General features: G+C 39.0%; 4 protein-coding genes across 5 annotated transcripts in view; 1 reads left to right on the top strand and 3 right to left on the bottom strand.

Annotated features, from left to right (window-relative positions):
• The first annotated feature begins 481 nt into the window (after positions 1-481).
• Positions 482-3,207, top strand: LOC108109846 (protein henna). Its single transcript, XM_017218600.1, has 5 exons — positions 482-589; positions 1,609-2,281; positions 2,347-2,609; positions 2,670-2,899; positions 2,961-3,207. The coding sequence occupies exons 1-5, from the start codon at positions 560-562 to the stop codon at positions 3,121-3,123; spliced, it is 1,359 nt and encodes a 452-aa protein (XP_017074089.1). The 5' UTR covers positions 482-559; the 3' UTR covers positions 3,124-3,207.
• On the bottom strand, positions 3,205-17,642 carry LOC108109844 (circadian locomoter output cycles protein kaput). Of its 2 annotated transcripts, XM_017218598.2 has the most exons (8): positions 16,833-17,642; positions 10,740-11,046; positions 9,504-9,664; positions 9,258-9,439; positions 7,818-8,034; positions 7,408-7,764; positions 6,695-7,317; positions 3,205-5,764 (listed from the first exon to the last, which is right to left on the bottom strand). In XM_017218598.2, the coding sequence occupies exons 2-8, from the start codon at positions 10,775-10,777 to the stop codon at positions 4,280-4,282; spliced, it is 3,063 nt and encodes a 1,020-aa protein (XP_017074087.1). In that variant the 5' UTR covers positions 10,778-11,046; positions 16,833-17,642; the 3' UTR covers positions 3,205-4,279. The 2 variants fall into 2 exon arrangements, with proteins under 2 accessions (XP_017074087.1, XP_017074088.1); XM_017218599.2 differs by lacking the exon at positions 16,833-17,642 and having other exon boundaries at positions 9,504-9,652; positions 10,740-12,678.
• Positions 8,177-9,128, bottom strand: LOC108109847 (microtubule-associated protein RP/EB family member 1). Its single transcript, XM_017218602.2, has one exon. The coding sequence runs from the start codon at positions 9,050-9,052 to the stop codon at positions 8,282-8,284; it is 771 nt and encodes a 256-aa protein (XP_017074091.1). The 5' UTR covers positions 9,053-9,128; the 3' UTR covers positions 8,177-8,281.
• Positions 17,643-18,559: 917 nt separating the features above from the next.
• LOC108109815 overlaps positions 18,560-26,962 on the bottom strand; it is a 28,347-nt gene continuing 19,944 nt past the window's right edge. The window contains exons 3-7 of the mRNA XM_017218540.2: positions 22,607-22,725; positions 22,414-22,551; positions 21,723-22,311; positions 20,714-21,660; positions 18,560-20,650 (exon numbers count right to left, since the gene is read on the bottom strand). Coding sequence (XP_017074029.1) covers positions 20,399-20,650; positions 20,714-21,660; positions 21,723-22,311; positions 22,414-22,551; positions 22,607-22,725 — 2,045 coding nt within the window. The 3' untranslated portion in view covers positions 18,560-20,398. The remainder of the gene's footprint in view (positions 20,651-20,713; positions 21,661-21,722; positions 22,312-22,413; positions 22,552-22,606; positions 22,726-26,962) is intronic.

Genomic DNA, 26,962 nt, shown 5'->3' with positions numbered 1-26,962 from the left:
CAGCAGAGACACAAAAATGAGCTGATAATATTTTGACTATACAGTGGTGATTCCAAAGTTATAGACGAAAATAACTTTTTAAAAAGTAAACTGTAAAATTGTTTTACTTTGAACTAATAGGATATGTAAACAGGTTTCCATCTTTTTCGCACCACTAAAAGTTACATTTTCAGTAATTTCGTATAACAGAAGCTCCACTGTATCTATGTTACAATATTTAGATTTGGTTGGCTAGACGACGGCTTCTGTAATGAGATGGAATGAGACTTTAGGCCCGTCGAGACGGGGCACTGATAACCCCACAGCCGCAGAGTTAGTGCTGCGATTGGACCCCATGTGGATGCCGTTCCAAGATCGTTCACTCGCCCGATTGCCCGCAATATTATTTGTATTATTTACTGGTTTCAGTTCGAATTGGTTTTCGTTTTCGTTTTGGCTCAGCTCTGGGGCCTAGCGAAAAGTCTATTTAAGCGCGTGATTAACTAAGAATTTAATTCAGTTTTCAATCGTTTGCTGAGCGGTTCGGTTTCTTGTTTTTTAAGTGAGGACACACGTCAGAATGTACCAGCGGCAGGTCTCCTTTGATAAGGTTTGTTGGGTCAACAAGTCCTCTGTGCACATCGTATAGAAAGTGAACCGTAAAACAGCTATTAAATTAATAACAATAACAAGTTTATTATTCTGCGTTCTCATCATGAACATTTTTCCAACCTTGAGAAGAACAACAAAATGTGTATATATTTTTTTTATAATTAGCTTTAAGTGTGAAAGCGGATCTATAATCAATGGATCTTGTCATGAAATTGGGTTAGTTCGCATGACTTTTAGACAAAGGAATATGGAGTGTTTTTCTGGATTTAGTTGAAATTTTATTATTGTCTACGATCATCAAAATGGTATAGTTTTCTATTTCTGAGGAACTGGATATAAAACCTGAATTGCAAAGTCATCTGAATATATTTTTGTAGGGGTAATGGGATATATAAATTCCTAGAAGAATACAACGTTTTGAAGCAGGTTTTAAAATTTAATTTAAATAGATTTTTTCCGACTTTTTTAGATAGTTTCGCAGATCTTATTAAGACAGTAGGATTAGAAAGCCAGAAAATTAAAGAAAGCATAAGGTTTGATAACATAAATTAATTTTATCAAGTATTTACAGTGTTATCTATGATATTTGCTCTTGCTTTATCTCAAGATCTGGCCAAGTTAACCACTTAATAGACCTTCTCACAGTCACAGCACACCAAGTTCTAGGTCGGGTCCTTGGCAATATGCGCTGATTGCCATTGCGGTCGGACCTAAACCTTCAACATGGTGGTCCATAAACCAATAAACAATCTCAATGATGCAAAACTTATGCAAGTAATACAATCGCAGTTCATTGGCTGATATAAGGCTTCGGTTAAATCATTAAACGATTTGGAGGTAACCATCTCTGTAATAGGAGATTAGCTGATTGGTAATTCATAATCATTATAGTTATAGGTTAAGCTTAGGTCACATAGTGTCAATCATTAAAATGGCGAATTTGCAAATGGGTTTTTCCCAACGATAAAGAAAGCGCCATTAATTATTTTTGATTTATGTTTCCTTAACATTTAATAGCCAACGCGAGTTGAGGACTCGGCTTATATAGTCGAGGGTGTAGATATTAAGGAAGCCAGGAACACGTGTCTGCTGTTCTCGCCGAAGGATTCCTCGTTATCCAGCGGAGCTTTAGCTAATATCTTGGCCATTTTCAAGAAGCATGACATTAACCTAGTGCACATTGAGTCGCGATCCTCGCTGCGTGTCCCCGGCTACGAGTTCTTCGTGGAGGCCGATGGAAAGTCTGGAGCCCTGGGCAAAGCTATTGAGGATGTGAAGGAGCAGTGCAGTTATTTCAATATCATTTCGCGTGATTACAAGGATAATGCTACGGCAGTACCCTGGTTTCCACGGCGCATACGTGATTTGGATCGTTTCGCTAATCAGATTTTGAGCTATGGCTCTGAACTGGACTCCGATCATCCGGGATTTACCGATCCGGAATACCGCAAGCGACGCAAGTACTTTGCCGACATCGCCTATAACTACAAGCACGGTGAGCCCTTACCCCATGTGGCTTATACCAAGGAGGAGATCGAGACCTGGGGCATTATCTTTAGGAATCTGACGAAGCTTTACAAGACCCATGCCTGTCGGGAGTACAATCACGTCTTTCCCTTGTTGGTGGACAACTGTGGCTTCAGAGAAGATAATATTCCCCAGCTGGAGGATGTCTCCAACTTTTTGAGGGGTTCGTTATGATTACTGATTATTAAAAGGGTGTTGTATTTCTAATTTATCATCTAATTTTTGCAGATTGTACTGGTTTTACTCTGCGTCCTGTGGCCGGACTACTTAGCTCTCGAGATTTCCTGGCTGGCCTGGCTTTCCGCGTCTTCCACTCCACCCAGTACATCCGTCATCCCAGCAAGCCCATGTATACGCCAGAGCCAGATGTCTGCCACGAGCTGATGGGCCATGTTCCACTTTTTGCAGATCCAGCTTTTGCCCAGTTCAGTCAGGAGATTGGATTGGCTTCCTTGGGAGCCCCTGATGATTATATTGAGAAGTTGTCGACTGTAAGTTGTCCTTTATAAAAGGTACAACCTGTGCTAACTTAAATCTTTGAAAACTTTCAGATTTTCTGGTTCACTGTTGAGTATGGCTTGTGCCGTCAAGAGGGTGAGTTGAAGGCCTATGGAGCTGGTCTGCTATCCTCTTACGGAGAACTGGAATATTGCCTCACGGACAAGCCCCAGCTGAAGGACTTTGAGCCCGAGGTGACCGGCATCACCAAGTATCCCATTACCCAGTTCCAGCCCTTGTACTATGTGGCCGATAGTTTTGAAACTGCTAAGGAGAAGACCATGTAAGATGTCGGATATAAACTTTTCTTATAAAGTTTCTTAAATATTTAACTCACTTTTTAGTAAATTTGCCAACTCGATTCCGCGTCCATTTGGTGTTCGCTACAATGCCTACACCCAAAGTGTTGAAGTTCTCGATTCCAAGCCTCAGATTTCGAATCTGATGGACAACATCAACTCCGAGTTCCAGATCCTCCAGAATGCCGTGGCCAAGCTGCGTGTCTGAGTTTATTACATATACCTTTTATTACTCCCTCTTTTTACATATTATTAAGACCGAATTGAATAATAAATAGCATCGAAATTATAAGTTTTATTTTAGCTTTATTACCACTTCTTTTTGGTTTGATAATTTATTTTTTGATTAGCTTGTTCAACTTCTTTTTGGGGAGGTTGTTTTAAAAAACATTTAAACATTTAGTTATGTACAAAATAGTTCTATATATCTCCTCAACTTCTTTCTTTTATTTACAAGCTTAACCAAGTCCTCTCAACTTGTCCTATAGGTATGTACAGAGCTTAAACACTGAGTTACTAGCATTATTAAGGTAGTTGTAGTTGAGTTTAAGATAGTTTGTTTCCATTTACAAGTTCTAAGTTTAAAGCATTTGGCTCTTTATCAGCTGAAGATCGAAGCATATTCGAGCGAACTTTTCCAACAGCAAAATGGTAATACATGGGAAAATGGATATAACGATTGAACTAATGGCATTTCAACAGTCGGAAAAGATCGAGCATGAAGTTAACTTATGGGAATATGTTCACAGCAAAATAAATGTCAGTTGCAATCTCAACCTGAGTTTTGATATATTTAAAGTATATCCTATTTTTTATACAGAATAAACACTAAATCGTAAGATAAATATCTTGTTTGACCTCAATGGCGAAGCCCAGTCTTGAAAATAATATGGAATTGGATAAGCTTTGCTCAACTCGATCGATAATTACTACGCTTATCGCTATACATATATTCTGAATACAATTAACTTAGGATTAGGTTTTAAGGTTCGATTACGTATCAGAGATCCCTGTTTGCGCCTCGATGGCACTTACTGGATAAGGCTAACTTATGGAAACGATGGGCTCTTGCTACAAACTAATCAGTAAGACTACAACAATTTAAAACCTACTTACAGTGGAATATTTTGAGAACTTTTTTAACAACTAATTTAGTTTATACACAACACACGAATCGGGATTAGAACAATACTCAGTCTGTTGAGATCTACAACTAGCTCTGGGTTTCCAACAGAGAAGGTTCGATAAAGAGAGCCAGAGGCCAAACTTGATAATACACGGACTATATAGATGGGGATGTCTAGGGGAGTTCTTACAAATCGATAATCCTAACACTAAAGAGAGTTATATACATTGGGAAAATGCTATTGACTACTGCCTGGGGCTGTGTGAGGCGAGTTGAATAGATTCTGTGATTGCTCTTGGGACATCTGATATGGCAATATTTCCAGATCGTTTGGCAACTGATTTTGGTTCTGATTCTGACTGTTGCTGAGAAAGGGATTCGCACTGAAGAAACTGTTTGACTGTGGTTGATGTTGCTGCAGGATGTGCTGTTGATGTTGCTGCTGCTGATGCTGTTGCTGTTGCTGCTGTTGTTGCTGCTGCATTTGATTGCTGCTGGAACTGTGCATCATCTTGTTGTCATCACTCTGCGTTTCAGAGCCATCATCGCTAATGCCCATGTGAAAGTTGATCGAAGGACTCGATTCGGTGGCCATTTGCATGTAGGACAACAGCGAGTCCTCATTGTTGTTTAGCGGGGGATTTGAGCTGCGATTATTGTTGCTGCCACCATTATAGTTGTTATTGCTGCTGGAGCTGAAGGGATTTATGGAGGATTGCAGGGGTGACAGATTGAGAAAGGCGTCTATATCATCGATCTCCTCTCGTAATAAAATATCATTTTGTTGCTGCAGTTGCAACTGTTGTTGCTGTTGCTGCTGCTGCTGCTGCTGTTGCTGCTGCTGCTGTTGCTGCTGTTGCTGCTGCTGCTGTTGTTGTTGATGATGCTGCTGCTGCTGCTGTTGCTGATTTTGTTGCTGCAGTTGTGTATGACTGTGCTGCTGCTGCTGCAAATTGTGTTGGTGCTGCGAGTGTAGATTCTGCTGCTGCTGCATCATCATCTGCTGATCCTGCTGGTTTAAGATCTGCTCCGAGTTCAAGGCGAATCCATACTGATTAAACTGCGGCTGCACAGCATTGCTGCCGGTAAAGTTAAGACCCCGCTGGCCAGCGGCTCCCATGGGGCCTACCGCTGCGGCTGCCATGTTACCAGGTGCAAACCCCATTGGCATCATAGGCTGAAGATATGTATAGCGGGACAGAAGCAATTGCTCCGAGACTATTCTCAACTCATTCTGCTGCTGCAGGATCAGCTTTTGCAGCTCATCATGCTTTCGCTGCAATTGATCCTGCAACTGGCTCTGCGTCGGCGTCATCACCACAGTGTCGGGCAGCAGATCCTGCTGTCCCTGCATAGGAATAGGCGATAGAACGGGGGCAACAGGAAATGGTGCGATCACCGGTTGCATGGGTATGGCTGTGAGATATTGTGGAGGCTCCAGAAATGTGGGTGCCACCAATTGGGGACTAGCCAAGGGGTAACCAGGTTGAGGAAACTGACACCCATTTCCGGCCATTATTTGTGTGGGTGCAATCGGCAGGAGGGGCACCATTTTTGGAGTACCCACTGCATGTTGCAATTGCTGTTGCAGTTGCTGATGCTGCTGCTGCTGATTCTGTAGCTGCTGTTGTTGCTGCTGTTGCTGTTGCAGGTGATGATGAGACTGACTGTGGTGATGTTCTCGATGATGCTCTCGGTGATGCGATCGCTGACGTTGGCTTTGCTAAGAAAATTAAAAAGCGGTGGTTATAGGGAAAGTCTATAGGAAAATTCATGGATGATCGAAAGAGTAAACTTATCTAAAAACGCTTTTACACTGCCTTTGTAGTGTGTGAAACTATCCGCCGACGATAGCAAGTGTCAGGACATCAATGAGATTACAGGATGCACTCGCTGATATCCTGACACTTGATCTTCAGAAGGACACAAACATATTTTTACTTCGTAACCCATTAAAAGTTTTAGAACAACTCAAGGGCGTTTATTCTTATATTTTTTTAAGAAAAAATATACATATACTAAAGACCGGGCGAATACTTATCTGTTTTTCATTCAAAAATAATGAGTAATCAAAAGCATAAAATTAACTCTTTAAGAACCAGTTTCAGTTTTTTGTGGTGAAATTAAAACTGTGAATCTATCCCCCGATGGTAGCAAGTGTCAGGACATCAATGAGATTCCAATACGCACTCGCTGATATCCTGACACTTGACCTTCAGGTGAACATAAATTTTAAATTTGTAACAAATCAAGAAAGAACACTTTTAAAACTTTTTCCAATCCGTTTTACTGTAAGAAGCCCACCACTTCCTGCTCTCGCTCTGATCTGCCACAACGGAATGAGTTTTAATTTCTGAGTCGTTAGTATGACCAATTCGAAATTAAAACAAAATCTTTTAAAATTTAGACGTTCATAAATACTAAGACACAGCGCTTTTCTATATGACCAATTTTCAAAATAAAGCCAGTCTGAAATAACTGTTCTTTTCTACTTTAGAATATCAAAAACTCTTTAGAGAATAAAATGTGAATATTAAAGAAATTTTCACTTTTTCTGGCAACCCTTCGGTATTTATAACGAGGCATTCTCTTAAGTCTTTTACTTACTCTTAACTCTTTCGATCTTTTTATGTTTATTAATGGCTTTACCCACCGAACTGACGTGCGTCATCATGGACTGCCGGCTGGTTACCGAATCCGCGGACATGGACGTGGAATCGGAGTCATTCCCACGATTATTATAGAAATAGCACTTTCGCTTGGCCTTCGGTGAAACACCCGTGGAACTGATATTCCCATAGCTTGAGGCAGGTCGCGATGTCTTCAGAGGATTCATTTGCCCGGAACCAGATGGTTGGACAACCGCGGCGGACCACATGGGCGATGAGTCCACGGCGGGTGAATTGGCTGTAGTTTCATTGCCCAAACTGGCCAAGCTATTGCCCAGCAATGTGCTATCCAGATTCTGGCTACTGAGCTCGAAATCCCTCAGAGTCGTGGTGGCGGATGCACACTTGCTGCTATTTGCCGTGGATGGAATGATTTTACTGCTACCATTATTGCTGTTACTGTTGCTATTCTCGGACTTTTGACTCTCCTTTCGACTTTCCTTGAGTACCTCCGCGTAGCTGACCACCTTGTGGGTGCACACCACATAGTCCGGCTTGGAATTGAACTGATGGGAGCTCACATAGTAGTCCGTTTGCAGCCAAATCCATTGTTGCCCTTTTGTGAGGAATCGGTAGTAACAGGACTTTCCCTCGCCGGTTTGTCGCACTATAATTATGTTTTTTGGTACATTTATGGTTTAAATATACTAATATATGTTTTTATGTTGCAGGATATTTAAAAGCACAGAGAACTTACGCTCTTCGTGGCATGCCACAATGCTGTCCAGGTCGTCAAAGTGGTAATAATCATATCCGGAAGTGCCTAACACCTCAAATGGCATATAACCAATGATTGGTGGCGCCCGATGGTCCAGAAACAGGAACTTCCACTCCATGCTGTGCTTCGATGTGAATTCATTGCTAGTCGGATCGATGATGCTCATTTCCCTGATCAATTGAGGATTCTGAACTCGTCCGGTTCCCACAAAAACCAACTTTTTGTCCACTTCGACATTAGGATTCTGCTGGAAGATGCGGGGCAGGACTGCTGGTTGTCCATTTGAAGCATTCGAATTGTCCGAACTGGATCCCGTAGAGGTATTAGTATCGTTACCTAAAGGATAAGCATCAGTGGAGGTGACCCAACCATTATGAATGGCTACCTACGAAAGTAACCCACAAATTTGACCAACTCGTAGGCATTGGCATCGACTTTCTCCAAACCGCCGCGTCTCAAATGGATGTAGAATGTGATCTGATTGCTGGAACCTATATTCGTCTGTCGGGGCTCAATTACCGGTGTGGGATTCATGAAAATGTTCAGCAGCGCCTCGTGGTCCATCTCGTAAGCCAGATCATAGATAGTCATGTTGTACAAATCGTGCTGGAAGACGCCAAACTTGAGACTAAGTTTTTATATAAGGTATTTATGTTTTTAATAATTAACTCCCATAAATCTTTTCTTTCACTTTGAAAACTAAACATCTTCCAAATAACTTTCATAACTTCATAGAATAAAAGTAGGCTGAAGGCTTCCTGGAATGTATATTTCGTAACAATCATCAAAAATGTGGAAAAATATCGAAAAAAACTAACAATTTTGGAAAATAAATAGGGGTTGATATATAGTTTCAGTTGGTAGTTGTGCTTCCATCCTGATCAGCGTAAATAACGTGAATAATCTGTCCTAAAATAAGACTTAGTCGGTTGTCAGAAACTTTGCTGTTCTGGCAAAGAGTTTTGATATTTCGCAATTTTGTGGAATAGAATTCTTTTTCCTTTTCCATAGTCGATGTATATTCACAGTAGATTTTAAGCTCATTGGAAAGCTTTAAGAATTCTTTTTCTATTGCTTCTTTTTCGGTATCAGCCTTGGCCGCTTCCTCTGCCGATTTAGTGGAAGGTTCTTCAGGAGTTTCACGGGGCCCCTTAGATATCTTTTGTGATTTAGAGCTAACAAGACCCGAGCATATGCCCATGTCTAGTCCTTGCCGAACGATAATGGGATTATAGGAACGACCTTTATAGTTGGCTTCGAAGAATTTTTGAAACCATTGAAGGAACTCCAAGTTATCTTGAAAACGACCCTTGACAAGTCTGTCTATGGGCACGACCTTATCCACGGACAGTTTATTGAAACTCGCCTGTAAAAGCTTGAAATTTTGAAAATACTCATGCTCTTGATTAGATATAAACTTGATTCGCCTGACTGGAAGTGATTTGGGAAAGAGCATATCCATTAATTGACAGTAAGCGGCTCCGGTGCACATTTCCTCGACTTTAGACAAGTTGGTCTGCAATGTCTTGTTGACCCAGGATAGCATCTCATAACGCGAACGATTGTCCGAGGACACGTTGGTGGAATAGACATTTACTACCATTCTACAGTTCTTAGTAGACATAATTTCGAATAAATTTGTTTACGATTGATCTAATTTTGTTTTGAGTGGACTAGTAGTTGATCTGGTGAAATTAGAATGACTGATATTATAGGAATGACTGATATAAGTCTCAGGGCATGCTCTACAAGACTTTTAAAGTTGTCCTACTATCCCAATTAAATTCTATCAAAAAAGTTAATTTCAACAAATTCACTTATCAACTCACCGGCAGATATCCCAGCTGAGAGGTAATACTTTCCGAGGAATAGAAGATGGAGCCCATGCTACTGAAGACCATCATGAAGCCATCGAGAGATTCCAGCATCAGATGGGTGTACTCATCGTTGCTTAGAAACGCTGGCTTCCAGTCTTGTTGGATCTCGAAAACCTTCGAGCGATCGGTGGCCTCTGATATCATATATTTTAAATTAAAAGAGAACTAATTTTGAAATTCTGATTCTAGCCATCCTACCATTATGGTTCTTCAGGAAGGCTATGGTGGACTTCAGGACCGTGGATTTGTCCATCTTTCTGCTGGAGGTCGATATCAGGGCACTCAGATCATTGACCAGGGAGTTAAACTGATCCCGCCGCTTCTTCTCGCTCAGATTTCGCGATTTTCTGCAAAGGAAGCTACGAGTTACATATAATCAATAGGATGCATTTACGGTTAGCAACGTCACAGATTCACAGCTTGAAAGGATTTAACAATAAACAGGACTCGCCACCACCACCCCCCAAGGTGAGTTCGTTCGTGACCCACGTGCGCTGTATCTTTTAAGGCATTGTCTGGCGTTGATTAGCCACATATGCCCATATGCTATCACCATCCCATATTTTTCTTAGAAACCCGAGGGTTGTGTTCCCTTTGTCACTTTCAATTTACTGCGCTAGGTTAACTTATTCTATCCTGCCATTGACATTTGCATGTCACTAACTGGTTTGATGAGCGGAGTTTCGGCTTTAGGCTTATTGCTATTGTCAGTTTTTTGAGTATGTTATGATGGTTTATGACCAGTTAAGTTGTGTTTACAAAGTATGTTTGGAGTTAATTGAAGGGTAATGAGTTGAAAATGCTTATTAGAGGATTCAAGAGTTTTATTAGTATAAGGAAGTTTTCCTTTGATAACCTCATCAATAAGGTTGTTTTCTATTCTTCTTTTCCTCAAGAAATAAATAAAATATACATTGAAAACTGTGTCTAAGTTAGTTAATACAACCATCTTGTTCTCACCTTCTGGATATCAGATAGCTAATTTGTTGTTACGCGATGAGTTCAAAGAATAGGTGACTAAAACTGGCCAAAAAGTAATTATTACATCAGTTAATCGAGTCCGCACTCGAATTACAACTGACTGGAGTTGGACCCGCAGGAAAAACGCATCAAAGAATTAAATTACGACTTTCATTGATTGTTTCTTAAGGGTGTAAGTAACGAGGGGACTTTATGAATGACGACAGCAGTGATTTCTTAATACTGTGTATATTCATTGGTAAAAGTAATAAACAAAGGGGGGACATTCCACTTTCACCTGGTGGAAAATTTTATCAAAACCTCAAAACCGCCATATACATGTCGTTTTCTTTCACTTCTTGTCAACTGTCATTTGCAGTTGGTCCATGGACCTGTGCTATCTGTGCTTCTATTTATGAATAGCTAACGATATTGGCTACATGAGTATGGGTGCTTAGTGTCTAGTCAATTTACCTTTTTGTATCATCCTTGTCATCGCTTTCGTCGTCCATTTTCGGGTCTGTCAGATAATCCACTACGAACTGAACAATTTTTTGGAAAAAACTCTTGCCGAAATATAGAGAAATGGCAAACAAGAAGATCGTGAAGAAAGTTCGAAACTTTCAACTTCTTTTGAAGACTTGCTCACAAATGCCACAAATAATTTACACGCTCACATAATTTTCTTCATATGTTTTTTTTTTGGTTTTTGGCTTAAAGTTCAGGTAATGTTCACACAGCAATTGATTTCAATATGCTCAATATGCCACATTTTGAATAACTATAAAGGGTAATTTAAGATTTAATTAGATTTACTTTCGTTGGGTTGGTTATTTAATTTTTCCCGACGCGTTTTTTAAACGAAATATCTTCGCGAAACGACGCGCTGTGTCAGCAACAAGTGCAGTTTTGGTTCTGTTTCGGTTTTGCCAACTGGCAGCATCCGTTTCGAATCCGTTTGGCCGGAGGAGGTTATGTAATAGATTAAGCTGCGCCTGCGCAGGCTCCACAATTGGAGGCCCCGTGGCCAATTTGCCAGTTGGCCGTGCCAATCAATGTTGCACATTTGCAACCCCTGAAATGTATGCTACGCTATTTTGTCATGTTACAAAATGCGTTCAGCGAATGCCATAACAACCACTCGGTGGTTGGAGTGAGTGGTTGGGTTAGCTGGTATTGGGAATGGGTGGTGGGTTGAGTCAGTTAAGAGTTTGAGTGAGGCAGCTGCTAACCAATTGGCCGCCTGCATCTGGATGCTGCCCCTTTTTCCCGGGCTATAAATAAGCCATCCATACACGCTTCGATTGCATAATTCCCTGTGTTTATTTGCCTTTCTATTGATTTCTTTTTTCTTTTATTCGAATATTTCTCAAACATTTTCATGCAACTCTTTCGTCAATTTCCTTAACACCCACAAAATTATTCAATGTTAATTGACGGTCCAGCATTTGGAAGGCTTCGGCGGAAAGCAATTTCTTGCCAAACAAAAACTTGAAAACTTTTCAGCAAATGTCAAAGGTTTGTGCAAGCCTGTTAAATGCATTTACCCAATGGAATGGGCTAAAAACTTGACTTAACAGCCCAGACCAGTGACGTCGTTCGAATTGAACCCATTTAAAGCTGGTACATTGGACGAAAAATCAGTGTTTAATTAAAATGTGGAAAGCAGCTTACAAATTGCACAGCTTTACATCTGCCGTGGCAGCTGTAATTAATCCGTTTACCTTTCGTTTGACCATGGACCCAAAGCGCAGCTCATAATTTCCCACATGTACGTGTGTGGATATGGGATATGCGGATGGGAAAGCATTTTAAATACACATCAAAGCCGAAATGGCCCATACCTTTTGTGCCAAGTGTTGCTGGTTAACCGTAAGTAGCTGTTTGGCCCAAACCCAGACTCGAAATGCTGCCAGATAATTGCCAATGACTCGCTTAATGGCTCGTGTTGCAATTAGTGCGGTTGGTTTGGTTTCTCGCAGAGTGCAAAAAATATATATTGTATGTAGCGGAGTAAAGGGTTAAGATAGAGACACATGTGGAGAGGGTGTCAGGTATTTATATTGAATGGATTAGCTTTACTCCAAGGAATGTGGTCCAATTACAACTTTGCTTGCTCAATTATGAGTTCTGAGTTTTATTGGGTCAAAGACATTAGACATATTGCACTTTATAAAACTCAAACTAACTTTAAGCTGTTCTTTCTGAGAAATCGTAATGACTAACTGCCTTCTTTGCTGCCTTCAATAGTATTCTACATTAGGATTAGTTTATGAAAGGCTCATTAACTTCAAGTAGCAAGTCTATCAATCACTTTCTAAAATGAAATCTCCATTAATCTCAATCTAAAATGTTTGGTCTTTAAGTTGCTTAATTATGAGTTTAAAACTTTTCTAGGAACCACATCACTATCTTTCTAAAACAATATTATGATAAGTTAGTTTTAGGGATTAAACTGGAATCCTTTAAGGTCTTAAAGTCCTTGTTTTAACGAGTTTTCCTTCTAATTCTTAGCAATGCTTTTTTATTGAACTCGAAAAGAGAATATATGTTAAGCCCTTTACCAATAAGTAGATATTAATATATATCCATTGGAATAATCCTATAATTTTCAAGCAGATCTACCAATCACCACTTGGCCTTCACCTCCTCAAATCGAACTGCATTAACTGCAAGTTTGAAGTCATCATCAAATTATATACTCAAGCAAACTAATGAAACCGCTTTACTAACCCATCGTCTATTACAGATAGAAGCTGACATATTAAACATTTGGCATTGACAACATTGTTGCTGATATGTGTTTTATTGTATTTACATATATTCGTATATATATATTTGCAATGCGGAAGCCATTTGATCGGAAAAATGAGCATACTAGTCGTATGTGAAATAGAGGAAAGGCACCGAAAGCCGGTTAGAGCGGCAGGTTTACTCAACCCAGGCGAAGATCGTTGACTGACCTACTCACGAGCGTTGGCAGATATGGTGGCTATATCTTTATAGCTCTCTCTGTCATCAACAGTCGCCCCGTCCCGTTCACTTGCACTCTCTAGCAATTGCTGTCTTTGTCTGGTACATGGAAAAAGGGGGAACTAACGTCATTTGATTGCATTTGTAAAGCTTCGCTCAGTTACAGAAATTATCGCATACTACCGATGTGTGGGTTACCTATATATATATATATATGTTCTCCTTCTCTTTCTTTCTCTCTCTTGATTTCTTTGTCAGTGAACTTGAGCTTTTGCTTGGCACTGCTAATTGCATTGCGATTACAACATAGTGTCGGTGTGTGAGTGATAATACCAAATACTCATACGACCCGTTGTACAGCTTTTTTTTTTAGTTCGTTTCTCGTCGTTTTTCCCTCCTATTTCTCTTTCCGCAATATAGTTAGCGTTTGTTGTTTTAAACTTGACTTAATTAAATTTTTCACTATTATTTTATTTTTATCTTTTGCCGTTCATTGATTTATTTTCTGCAGCTTTTGCTCCCTCTTATTTGATGCTTAAGTATGGCTCATTTGAAAACCGATTTATAGGGTTAAAGGCCTTTACATTTAACCAGTTTTCCACTTGCATTTCCTTGGCTCGTAAGGGTTGGGGAAACGGATCTTGGATTTGCCTTTCCATCAACTGTTGAAAATCTAATAAAAATTCAACAGCTGGGATGAGTACTTAATCATCAGCAGCCCGCCTGCTTAATATCATCAGCTCATCATCACATCATCTTGTCTTGATCATGATTTAGTGGGATTAATTAAGTATGGGAATCACTGGGGGGAGACGCTCTAACATTGGAAAGGCTATGTCAAGGGATTTACAAACCACTAAATTTTGTTGCAATTAAACAGGAATTTTAAATTGTAAGTGAGAAACACTTTAATAGAACATGACAAGCGATTGAGCATGTGGGAAATTGATTTGGTTGGAAGTTTAGATAGTTCTAAGTAAGTTCCACATGAAACTAAGGCGAAAAACTATAAATTTCAAGAATTTCTTTACAGGATTTCCTTCAACCTGTATAAAAAATATAGTTTATAGGTCTTTCGTAAACCCAACTAGAACTTCTATCTGTCTAAGGGCTCCCTTAACTGAACTTGAAACGTTTCCTACAATTACTCATTAGATACTTCACTGCCCTACTAAATAATTACCGCCAATTCTAAAAACTACCAGAAGCTTTCCTTAAGTTATCTTTCTTTGTTTCCAACCAGTTAAATTTTGCTAAAATAAAAAAAAGGGAAGAAAAATATACCTAGGGCAGTTGTCAATCAGTTGCTTATCTCACCGTATCAACAGCAACCTATTTGCTCAAACTGAAAATGAAGTATACGCTCTGCAAGCCCCAGCGAAAATGCCCAGAAAGTGCAGCTGACTGCAGTAATTATTTAGTTGCATTTCGTAATTGTGCCACATTTTATTCGATTTAAAACAAGAATAAAAACGAAAACAAAAAACCCAACTTGTAATGTTTAAAACCTTTTTTTTTTATAGTTTTTTAGTTGTCAATTGAAATAACTTTTGCGGAGAGCGTGTGCAGCTACCGCATGATCGCACACCACTGCACAAAATGCACACGCGCACTCACACTATCAGCCCTGTACACTGAACACATTGACAGACTGGGACACACAGATACACTCAGGGCAGTCAAACGCTGACGATGACGTTTCAAAAATTCAAAAAGACGCCAGATCCGAGACCTGAGACTTGTCAGCCAACAATAAAAGCAACAAGAAAAAAAAAACAAAAAAATTAAAATAAAACAAATGGTAAGGGGCAGGGTTAGGGTAGGCGACTGGGGAAATACCTAGCTCTGGCTGTTTCTATGAAAATTCTTTCGCGGAAAATTTTAGGAATTTTAAAGCAAAATTACAATAATTTGAAAAGCTTGTTTTAGCTTTGCTCGAGAATTTTAGACAAAACTAGAAATATTTGAGAAATAAAATAAAAACAGGTAAATAATTAAGATTCGATTTTTAAGATCAATGAATTGCTCTTTTCTGATTCTCACATTCCCTAAATCAGACTGTTAACCTGACTTAGATATAACATTCCTTTAACCTGGTAATAGCTAACGCAAACACAAACACCATATACCCATCTCAGTTTTATTGGGTATAAAAGCCGACTTTGACAATGGAAAAAAATGCCACAGCACAAGTGCAACAAGCGGTGCATTATAAGAATAATTATTTTTTTAATTTTATAATAATATATGGCGGATGGCTTGAAAAACTGAATTAGAATACTCCCTGGCCGGATAATATGTTTGTAATTTTTGGTTGAATGCACTTTTGTTTTTAGCAAGAAAGCTCTCTGCTTGTTTTCCCCGCATCTCTGTGCCAGTTTTCTTATCGCTCTGGTGCGGCATTTTTCTAATAGTAATAGTATATTTGTCACTGCGACTGTTTTTCCTATTGCACTTTTATTTTTCGTTTGTTTTACTTCACTTTTACGCCGCACACTTTGCCATTTCGGAGCAGCTGATTTGTGATTTTATTTCTGATGATTTCTGGTGAACAACTTTGGTAATTGCTAGTTAAATTTTGCAATATATATTTAAACCTTTAGTTTAGCTGCACTTGGTATTACTATTGAGTTTTCACTTTTAAAAATTGTAGTTATTTTGAGCAACTTTTTTTGGTCTTGACTTGATCACTTTCCTCTTTCTTTGACTACAACATCACTCACATTTATTAATAAGTAGACACATTTAATTGGCCTATAAAAAACCTTCAATTATTATTAATTTTTCCACTTATTTTGCATCCATGCATATATATTCCCCTTCGAGGGCTTATCCACTTCTGCTGCCCTCCGCTTCACATTTTATTTCTTTAAGAATTATTTCATTCTTTTTCCTGTTATTTTACGCGCGTGTGGGCAAAATATTTTTAAAGGTTACATAATAACTTTTCCCGTTCTGCTTTGCTCATTTTTTCCTCCTTTTTTTTTTGCACTTCTCACCGGCTTGCACTTGATGACATATAAGCAAATATATATATAAAAACAGATATCCAATAACAAAAAAACCGATTTAGTTATTTTCCGCGGGCGTCTTAATTCAGGTTTTTCACTTTTTTGGGCACTATCAGCAGATAAAAGAAAGCTTAGGTACTTCTGATAAAAAGTAAAGATGAACCATTGAAGTCGAAAACCAAAACCGAAACAGAGTCCCAAAAAAAGTGTGTTATTTCCGATCGGGTTACAGTCAGACTCAGTATCGTCGACAGACGGCTTGACTTTGCTTCGGATCGTCTAAATACTCGTAAAATACCAAAAAAAAAAAAAAAAAAAACAAACTGCACGCTCAAAAAAATGGGGAGAAAATACGAATAAAACCGATTTGGGAAAACAGAAGAGAGAGATCCGCTCGTTGACGCTGCGCGTGCTGGACTCAAACTGAATAAATGCACGAGAACTGCAATTTCTAAGCTCGCGAAACAAAAAAAAAAAAAAAAAAACACAGAAAAAACAAACTACAAACGCAAAAAGCCCGTGGATAAACGAAAAACCGCGAAATGCATCGAAATGTGAGCGATTTGACCAGAAGCGTTCTCACCGATACCAAGATACCCAAATACTATATAAATCGGGCAAAAAGAGAGAGTGTGTGTTGGGTCTACAAGTCAGTTTTTCGAAATGCCTCTTGCCGGCCGGGGCGTATACGCGATATGTGCAAGCATTCCCAGCTCTACCTCACTGACTGATTGAGCCCGGGCCACTCGGCTATTATTTAATATGTATTCTCTCCTACCACTCACTACCCTCAGTGTCATATCACTCAATTGCACCGATCGCCGCCGTTCTGAGTCGAGTCTTTATCTCTAACGCTCTATCAAACTATCAACACCCACTCCAGGGTTTCTCCCTCTCACTGGGGCTCTCTCTCTCTCTCTCTGACATCGGCGGTAGTATCATGATTTTCTATAGCTTTCTTTCAGGTTATTTGTTTGTTGTCTTATATTACCCGTACTTCTGGGTGTCCGTCTGGAGATTACAGATATAAGGGTCTCTATTTCTGAGCAGCCCTAATGGTGAGTCAAAGGGTTTGGTTTGTTGGGTATTTGAGTTCAAGGGCTGGGTGGTCTAGGGGTGAGTTGTAACTATAACTTAGATTTGGATTCTGTTGATCGTCTTATCTTTGTTCAAATAGTGGCTTTGTAGTAGCTCTGTCTGGGTTATAACAACAAAAATATCAAAGGGTTAATAATTATCATTTTGAAATTCGACCTGAAGAAGGTTTCAAAATTGATAGATATATTTCCATTTAAACACTCCTAGTGTCTGTAGATTATTAAATAAGATAACATAAATTTTCAATAAAATAATTTCCAATGAAAATAAACACATTTTTCAGGAAGCAGGCAAATTCGTTAACTGATAAGCACTAAAGGGGTCTTTTCCCAAGACATACCCGTATGTACCTTGAATCCATAAGTTATGTTATCAAAGAAAAATGTTTATATAAATAAAAAAACAAATTCATAAAATGCAAGATTATTAGTACTGTCTCCTTAAAAGCTCAAATTAATAACAAAATTCATCCTCAAGTTTTAATTTATCAACATTTTTACTCTCCTGAGTATTTAACATAATATTTTAAAAACTATTAAAAACTATTTGAATTTACAAAAATAGTCATAAATTGTTTTAAAACTTATAAAATAAATAGATTAAATAAATATATCTTTAAATACAATATCTAACGTTATGTCCTTCAAAAACTAAACAACAAATTCTGGGTCAGTAACTCAATAATCTGGAGTTCATATACTCAGGGCCACCTTTTCGTTTTCCTTTCAATGCGTACGCAAATTTCTATGAATATTTCATAAGTATAAAGAAAGTTTTTTTTGAGTATATAGAATTCGGACGTGCCCTCGCCCTCGCCCTCACCCAAACCTCTACTCCTCCTAAATCTTTCCAACTCTTTGAGAATTCAGCATCGAACACAGAAACCAGCACTATGAACCCAGCAGAGTTAGCATATAAACTAATAATTCTGATTCTTATTCGATAGTTGCCTAATCGCGGACCGCTTGCACTAGAAATTCGATATTTATTAGATGCTTACGTAACATTTCGGAGCACGATTTGCAATTTACAAGTTATTCTCGATTTGATTTGAAAGTTTTATAGGCTTTATAGGTTTATGCAACACGCAGGATATATATGTAGAGCTATCCGCTCAGCAAGACAGAGGTGTAGTGAGAAGAATTTTGGGCTTAACCTGAAACTTGCAGCTTAGAAAAAGAAGTTTGAAATCCATTAAAAAATTAACCACAATTATGTTTCACATTTATTTTATATTTCAATTGTTTTCCTCTTTATTTTACATCGTTATTAAATTAAGAAGTACCAGTAAAAAATCTGTTTTAGCACAAAAAACGCAGAGAAAAAATGTTTTGCTGATTTGATTTTGAAATCTTAAGAATTTAAGAAATTTTTAAATTTATATTTTTTCATATTGATTTTACATAATAAGTTCTCCATTACAAAGTAGACACAAAAAACTGATGTCAAATTTTTAGGGATTTATTTGTGTGTGTTTTTTGTTGTTTAGTTCCTAAACTTAAATACAAAATGATTTAATTTAGACGTATGTGTATATTTTATATAAAAAATTACATAAATATTTAGTTGACAAAAGTTGTTTGTTGATTTATTATTGTTTATCTTTTGTGTTGAGCTGAAAATTAAATTCGTGTTCTATAGCTAAAACGTAGAAGATATACATATAATTTAAGGATTATCCGATAAAAGATATATTTACAAAGCTAAAGATAAAGATAAAGATAAAGATAAAGATGTGCCGTCGAATAAAGCAAATTGTTGTTTTTAAAATTGATTTGCTTTATAGGGAGAGCTTGAAAGGTTACGATAAAAACTATAAACAAAATGAGCGTGAGGCTTAGAAGTTAGAGAAAGAAAGAAAGAAAGTTCTAGCTAATGGTTCGAAGTTATATCAAAGTTATATATCTCTTAAATAGGAATGCGGGCTGAAGATACAGATACAGATACAGATACAGATACGAATACAGAAACAAGCATTCAGCATATAGAATTTTATATATAGGATTATATAGGTGAGCATATCATTTAGTTTAGCCTAAGCATAATCAAGAGAGAGAGATAGTAGGGGGTGTGTTATAGAGAGGGGTCACAGGTTAGACTAGTGAAACGGGTATTAATCAACAGAAAGGTAATTTAAACTCCCATTCACTTTCTTTCATAACTAGTTGCTAGTTCAGTTTTTGTTTTAATTACTTCTTGTATATAGTTTTTAGTTTTTAGTTTTAGTTTTTAGTTTCGTTTAGGTATATCAAAAAAATATTGCAGATTGTCTTAGAGTTCCAGCCGCTTTATACAAAGTAAATGAAGAGAAGTTCAACTTTTTGTAAGAGTTCCTTTTCTTGGCTCTTTTTCCTAACCGATTTTATATTTTGTTTTGTTTCTTTGCTAAGTGTATGTTTGTTGGCCTTTGACTTGGTATTTAGTTATTAGTAATTTTTAAAATTGTTTTTTATGTTCAAAAATTTGTGTATTTTGTTTGTAGAAACCATGAGTTTTGTTTGTCAGAGTTTTCCTTATTTCTTTTCTTGCTCATCGCTTTTCCTATTCTTTTTTTTTTCTATATATTTTCAAGATTTGTGGAATGTGGTTGTTGTCGATCTAGGGAAATCAAGTTAACATTTATGGGTATTTGGGCAAGAAGGGCTTGAGCCAAAAGCAAGTTTTTTGATTGTTTCACTGGTGTTTGGGTTTTATTTTAATATTTTTACTGCTCCTAAACAAATATCTCTGGCTTGCTCTCTACTTGTTTTTTTTGTTTTTTACACACACATTTACAATATACACTATTACATACAGACACACACATAGTTGGTTATCGGTTAGAGCTAAAGATTATGTTGCTGATCTAGTGATAATTTTGGTTCTGCTAAAGTTGCTTCGCTTTCGGTTTTGGCCCCTAGGATTAACATGTAACGTTCGATTACAAACGAAATGGCTTAGACACAGAATTTACAAAAAGAACTGTTTTTCACGCAGATATCTGACTTATAATTTCTCTCATTTTCTTTGCTTTTCATCATTTTTCAGGTTCAGAATGATCTGGTAGGCATTTTACAGGAGCAGTTCCTCATCCGTATGCGGCTCGTTTCCGGTTTCCGCAAAGAGGCAGCACTCATCTGAACCGGATGAAGCGGCCTCCTGCTCCTCGTAGTCGAGATCGAGATGATGAGCCTGCTGCGGCGATTGCGGAGCCTGCTGGTGGTGCGGCGGCTGCTGAGGGTGGCTCAGATCATGCAGCCAGTCCAGGGTCTTGTCGATGGCGCGCAACCGCTTTTCCAGCGAGGTGGTGGCCAAGATATCAACCTGGTAAGGAAAATTGTATTATTGGAAAACTTCCCAAAGTTATGAAAATCTAATCCAACTCACCTTTAGCTGCTGGGAGAGAGGCAGCAGGGCTATCACCCACCACGCCCACGCCGGTCCATCGCTGATCAGCTCCCAATTTGGCTCCAATGGCGGCATTTGGCCATAGCTCTGCAGGATCTCGTGTTTCTGTTCCGTACTCAGACTCTCGAACCAGCCACTGGCCTTGGCCAAGACCACACCCTGCATGCCAGCCAGGATCTTCACCTGCTCATCGGCAATGGGTTCGTCGCAGATATACTCCACCTTGGCCGTCTCATAGCCATCCTTCTCGTTGCGTGCCAGGATCTTGAAGCGTTTACAGCCAATGGTACTCAGGATGGAGCAGCCATCGCCCAGCTGAACGCAGTCCCGGATGTCCAGAATGGTGCCCACATCATAGTAGCGCGACTTGCCGCCATTTGGCTGAACAATGCCGAAGGTCTTGTCTCCGGATTCAACGGCCCGTCTCACCATCAGACGATAACGTGGTTCACACACGAACAGCGGACATGGAACTGCTGGAAAGGCTGCCGTACAAATGAACACCGGCACCGAGGGCTCCTGGTCGATCTCCTGACGGAAACGTGCCTCGTAGTGGTCTGGAATGAATCGTTTCATTGCGGCTTCTAGGAACTTTGTCACTGGCCGCTTGGCCAGCGCAAAAGGAACTGGCGAGGATGAGCCCGGATGCAGGTGGATCTGATTCTGATTCGGATTCGTATTCTGATTCTGACTGGCACTGGCACTGGCATTGACATTGAACTCCACAAGTGGTGACATGCACAATGGACACGGGGAGTTGTAATCCATGCAACGATCCAAGCATACCAGGCAGTACGTGTGTCCACATGGTGTCACCACCGGCTTCCACAGAGTCCGGCTGCAAACGACGCAGTCAAAATCACTGGCATCGATCAGTTGCCCGGGCACCGAGCTCACCGCCAGCGATGGAGCCGATCCTTCCAGCTCTGAAGGGTAAAAATTGGTTATTAGTTAGGTTAAAGTTCATTTTCTTTTCTAATTAACTTACTTCTTAATCGCTGCAGTTCCTGCTGCGTCCGCTCCAAAACACTGGCGAATAATCGACTGCATCGCCGACTTTCCCCAGTCGCCTCGGAAAGATTCACATCCTCCTCCTCAATGACCTTGCCACTTAGAGGTTCCATGGCCGCTGACCATTTCCGTTTGCCGGGCTTCCGATTGGCATGACGACGTGGCTGCAGATCAAACTGCTTCTGCTCGAAGACATGCCGCTGATGACGATGGTGATCCATAAAGTCCAAAGCACTGGGGAACAAGAAATCCCCATCCAGATGCAGGGATCCAGGCTCCCCGCCGTCCACCTCTACTTCCACTTCCTCCTCCTCCATATCATCGCCGGCCATTATGTAGTTATCATAATGACCAAACTCATCTTCCACATCGTCCAGACGGACATGGTGATGGTGGTGATGATGGGGATGGTGGTGGTGTTGCTGTTTCCTTCGTCTCCGCCAAAGTTGTAGATACGGCGCCCTGGAGGTGGCAAAAGGCCGATGCTGCTGCTGAAAAACAGGTGGCGCTGTGGTGCTGATCGATGATCGATTTTTAGGCATTTGGACCAGGAGACGTTGGAGAATCTGTGGGTGGGGAAAGGGGGATGTTAGTTTATATTTCCTTGCTTTAAAATTTATAGATAATATTTTAAAATAATGTATAGGTTAAAAAATTATAATGTTTACCTTGGCGAGATCATGTTGAAATATTTCCGAGTTGCTGAGATTTGTTTTCTTATCAAGGCAAATGGCCAAAAAGCCGTTGTACAAAGCCTCCTCCAAACGGCCAAGACCGCTCAAAGCCAAGGCTCTCAGATAGTGGGCCTGAAAAATGAATAAGTTATTTTATTGTTTAATAATATTTACTTTACAAACTCACCTTGGGTGAAGTGCAACGCGTTCTCAAGGCACTCTCAATGTCCGCCAGGGAACTTTGATAATGGCTCAGTTTTAGAAGAACTTCGGCACGCAGGCAGAGACTCTTGAAATTTGCTGGCGCTGAAAAATATTAAAATTATAAGAATATTAATTAAGTTTAACTGCTACAAATTAGCATTGTAAATAAAGTATATTTCCTCATAAATGTCATAATTTCAACGAAATAAAATGTCAAAATCTGCCAACATGGAAACTTTACGGCGTGCGGCCAAGGCAATTACGTCTGCCAATATGCAAAATGTAACGATATAGACGTGTAAACAAAGTCTAGATATATATATGTTGTGGGATTGGGCAAATGTTCAACACGCGCGACTATTCGTCAATTAGACTTTTCATCTTTTCGCGGTTCTTTTTCACAATTTTTCCGTCAAAAAGGGAAATGGATATTCATTTTGACAGCTGCTAACAGCGGCGCCATTTAGCATTTACATTAATTGGGTTAATTATTTAAGAGATTAGTCATAGAATAACTAATATTTTTCACTGATTTACCAGTAATATTTATTATAAATAATTTACTGCCTAAAAACGCGAGCTTCGGCCATCGGCAAATGCTATGCGAAAGTGAAATCAAGGTAAGCGAAACACCTAGAATAGATAGTCATTGCAGTGCCTAGGTCATGCATTTTCCAACCCCGCCCCTTGACGCCAACCACCCACCGCCCCTCAACCATCACGTTTTATCACCCCTCGCTACGTCACGTAGGCCACTTGTAGACAATGTTGCCAGGCTTCCCCCAGCAACATGTCATATTGCAACATCCTAAGAGCAACAGCTAAGAGTATTAACAGTCGTGATTTCTGTTAAGATTTCCCCTTTCGCTGTTAGTTTCGTATACCTCTCTTACCGAAATTTACTCTTGCGCTGCTTAATTTAAAAGAGTTTGAAAATGTTAAAAAGACGCGCGCAACTGCTGTTAAACGACAGAAAACGCGATTATGTAGCATAACATTACGCAACATAAAAAGGCGCAACAACAAAACGACAGTAGCCGTACCTCAAGCAACAACAACAACAACAGTAGCTATATAATATTAGGTACGCGACCCTATAACAGTTTTTGTTGTAATTGCAATTGTTATACAAATTGGTGAAAAATGATTACATTGTAGAGTGGAAAAAGCTGCTCATCGTGATCCCTTCACTCCGCCAATTTTCCTTTACTTTTTTGCCATATTTGTCGCAACATTTGATTGCTGTTAATATTGGGTAATTTTATTATGTAAAATGTTTTTTTTTTAATAATTTTTATAGGCCTTTATATGGGAATTTACTTTCAAATTATGCATTTTTTTATGATTTAGATAATAGTTTTGAGCTTTTAAAGTATTATTAACACTATTTTATCACCCTTTTTATCAGATTAAGACTTGTTCTGTTAATTTTATAAATTTCCCTGACTCAAATTTCCCTAATTCCCACTTCTAGTAATACAACTAAATCAAAATATAGTTTATTATGTAAAATGTTGTTCCCTTCGTCATGCCTACTTTGTTTTTTTCTTTGGTTGTCAAATAAATTCCAAAAATATAAATAAATTGCCAGTGATAGTGGTGGGGGTCTTGTTTGCCAGATAACGCTCAGGGGATTGGATTTGCGGCTGGCTAACCGTTATGTGAATGAAGGTGCCGAAAAGGCAAAAACAATAATAATAACCACACTTTGCTGCGCCCTGTCAGATAACGGTAGAATGTTATTTAACTGTTAATTCTCTAAACGCTTTTTGAACGGTCTTTGTTCGTGAGATAAGACAGTTTACTTTATATAGAATTATACTTTGACAGATTACCGATATCTTAAAGGGAGAAGGGAAGTGGAGAAAGGCAAAGTTGTGGAAAGAATGTAAGTTTAAGGGATTGGTAAGATTTTTTAGACTTATTAGATTATATCTCTGTTTTTCAGCTTCATAAAAGTCATAAAAATAGCTTAACCCATCTGCTTCCAATATGTTTTTCCCACTTTAAAAGTGATTTTCCTGCTTATTATGCAACAATATCATTCGATCTCCAGTCGCCCCCTCTCACCCACTTAGCCATCAAAGTCCAGAGCCATAACTATATGTATTATGCATACTAATTATATTTATTTCTACATTATATCACCCTGAAGGCGACCACGTTCTCGGTGACCAGCTACTTCCCGTTCGATCTGTGACTATATTGGTGTTTGTGTGTGCGTATCCATCAGATACTTTTACTTACAACCGCAAGTCTACATATATATATCCATACTAATATATATATAAACACAAATTCAATTAAAATGCAAAGCCAAACGCTGACGGCCTGCTGTCGCTGGCAGTTTTTGTTTTGTTTTTGCTTTTGCTTTTGCCACTGCTACCAATTTGCACTTATTAGAGAATTTTACGCTCTACGACGTACGCCTCTGCCGCGCCCCCCTTTTGCTGCCAGCGCCCCTCTTCTACCCCTTCCGAAGATATAGCAAAACATCTTCCACGCGGGGCCAAGTTTCCGTTACGCTGCAGACAATTTAAGCTCAACTGTTGATAAATTGCATTTGGCTTCAGATATGACTATGCTCATATGTGTGCAATTTATATATATTTTTTAGGTTTTAATACACTTAGAGAAAGTGATGGTGAATTGGGAGATGATAGAGAAAGTCATTTGGTGAAGTTTTAAGCTGTTTAAATGGGAATAACTATGGGTAAGTTGGAAAAACTCAAGAAAGTCGCAGCTCTACATTCTAAAGAGAAAACCTTTCTTACTTACTAAATCCCTGACAAGTATTTTTTTTTGAGAAGAATATTCATCTAACTATAACCCCAACATCTAATATTTTTCTTCCCCTGTATCTATATCTTTTTCGTGTGCCATCGTGTGTCGTTTTTGGCGTGTGAGTACCAGTACGAGTACGAGTACATTGAAAATCAGATTTCGTCACGTACATTAAAAATCGTTTGCAAAATTCCCACACAACACTACAGAAACCAAATCAAAATCAAACCGAAAAAAAAAACCTGCAATGAAGCGAATTTTCCTTGGCGGTTGACAGACAGCATTGGCATGGATTGCATAATAATGAAATCAAAAATCTTAGAATTCTGATTTCCGCATAAAAGCAATCTAACATCTGAGTGATACAAAGACAAAAGGCATTTTTCTCAAACAAAACTATTTAATCGGTGAATCATTTGATTTATTTATTTTTAAATGCCAGCCTACAATGTTGCAAACAAAGAATGTGCATGTCCCACCTCCTCCCGTACCGCTCCGTCTAATTTTTCAATTCAATAGTGCTTAAAAGTCGTTAAACAATTTGCTAAAAATAAATACGTTGCGTATACGCCGCATGGTCCGAGCTTTGATTGTGAGACACGACGACCGACAGAACGCACATATACTGGATTATATTATGTAAGAAGAGTGGGGGAAGGGAAAGGGGCACAAGGCTGAAGGGGTGGCGAAAAACTGACCTAAATACTAAATGAATGCCCATAAAAACTGCGCCAAGTGAAACGGGAAACGAGCGGCCATAAACGAGCGGCAAAAAGATGGCAAACTTTATGCGACACCCCCCAACCCTCCCTCAGTTTTTCCAGCTCCAAGTTCCCCCCCCCCATAACGTTCTCATTGCCGAAAGCAAACCAAAACCCGTAGGGAAATTGACCGTTTTTTGATGTCTACGATGACGGGGGGCTAACTGGAGCGGAGCAAATAAATGCAAAGAGACTAGACCAGGACCAAGACTCCCGCCGCTTGGCTAACACTCTATTCGCTGGCATAAAATATGGCCATTATGCAGATGAACCTAATTGTGTGGAGTTAAGTTTATGACCCTCGTAAAGTTCCTGCTCTCGATGTAAAAGCCAAATAAATATATGAGAATTTCGGTTAAATGTCAGCAGTTAAATGGAAGGAGAAAATTATGTTTAATTTAACACAAAATTAAAGGAAATATGCGTAGTTAAAGACAAATATTTCCTTCCTCTCAGCATGGATTTGTCTTAAACATTTTCTAGGAAATTGTTCTGTGAGGTGATTTCCTTGTTTGATTTCTAGTTTTGACCTCTTTGTCAATCGACAACCAAGTTAATCTACCTCAATTCATCTTGACCAATTAATTTCTATGAAAATCCTCAACTGATTTCCTTGTTAAACTCAAATTTGTCGAGATTTGTGAATTTCTAGACAGATTTATGGGAACGAGAATCGTCTACCATTTCCCTGCTTAATTTGCCTTTATAATTGTCTTCATGAATGAACGCTCACTTGGCCACTCTCTTGATGCTGTTGACGGAAATGTGAAATGTGAAATGCATGAAAATAATAT

The sequence above is a fragment of the Drosophila eugracilis genome, unplaced genomic scaffold, assembly GCF_018153835.1.
Source record: "Drosophila eugracilis isolate 14026-0451.02 unplaced genomic scaffold, ASM1815383v1 contig_1104, whole genome shotgun sequence".
Classification (NCBI taxonomy): Eukaryota; Metazoa; Arthropoda; class Insecta; order Diptera; family Drosophilidae; genus Drosophila; species Drosophila eugracilis.
Note: the sequence above shows the minus strand (reverse complement) of the source record. Positions and strands in the feature narration are given on the sequence as shown.

Excerpts from the sequence above, each read along its gene's own strand:
- LOC108109846 (XM_017218600.1), top strand. The coding sequence starts at position 560 with ATGTACCAGCGGCAGGTCTCCTTTGATAAG. Across the intron at positions 590-1,608 it reads GGCAGGTCTCCTTTGATAAG|CCAACGCGAGTTGAGGACTC; the intron begins GTTTGTTGGGTC and ends AACATTTAATAG. Across the intron at positions 2,282-2,346 it reads TGTCTCCAACTTTTTGAGGG|ATTGTACTGGTTTTACTCTG; the intron begins GTTCGTTATGAT and ends TAATTTTTGCAG.
- LOC108109847 (XM_017218602.2), bottom strand. The coding sequence starts at position 9,052 with ATGTCTACTAAGAACTGTAGAATGGTAGTAAATGTCTATTCCACCAAC.
- LOC108109844 (XM_017218598.2), bottom strand. The coding sequence starts at position 10,777 with ATGGACGACGAAAGCGATGACAAGGATGATACAAAAAG. Across the intron at positions 9,665-10,739 it reads GACAAGGATGATACAAAAAG|CTTCCTTTGCAGAAAATCGC; the intron begins GTAAATTGACTA and ends TGTAACTCGTAG. Across the intron at positions 7,765-7,817 it reads CAAATTTGTGGGTTACTTTC|GTAACGATACTAATACCTCT; the intron begins GTAGGTAGCCAT and ends CTTATCCTTTAG.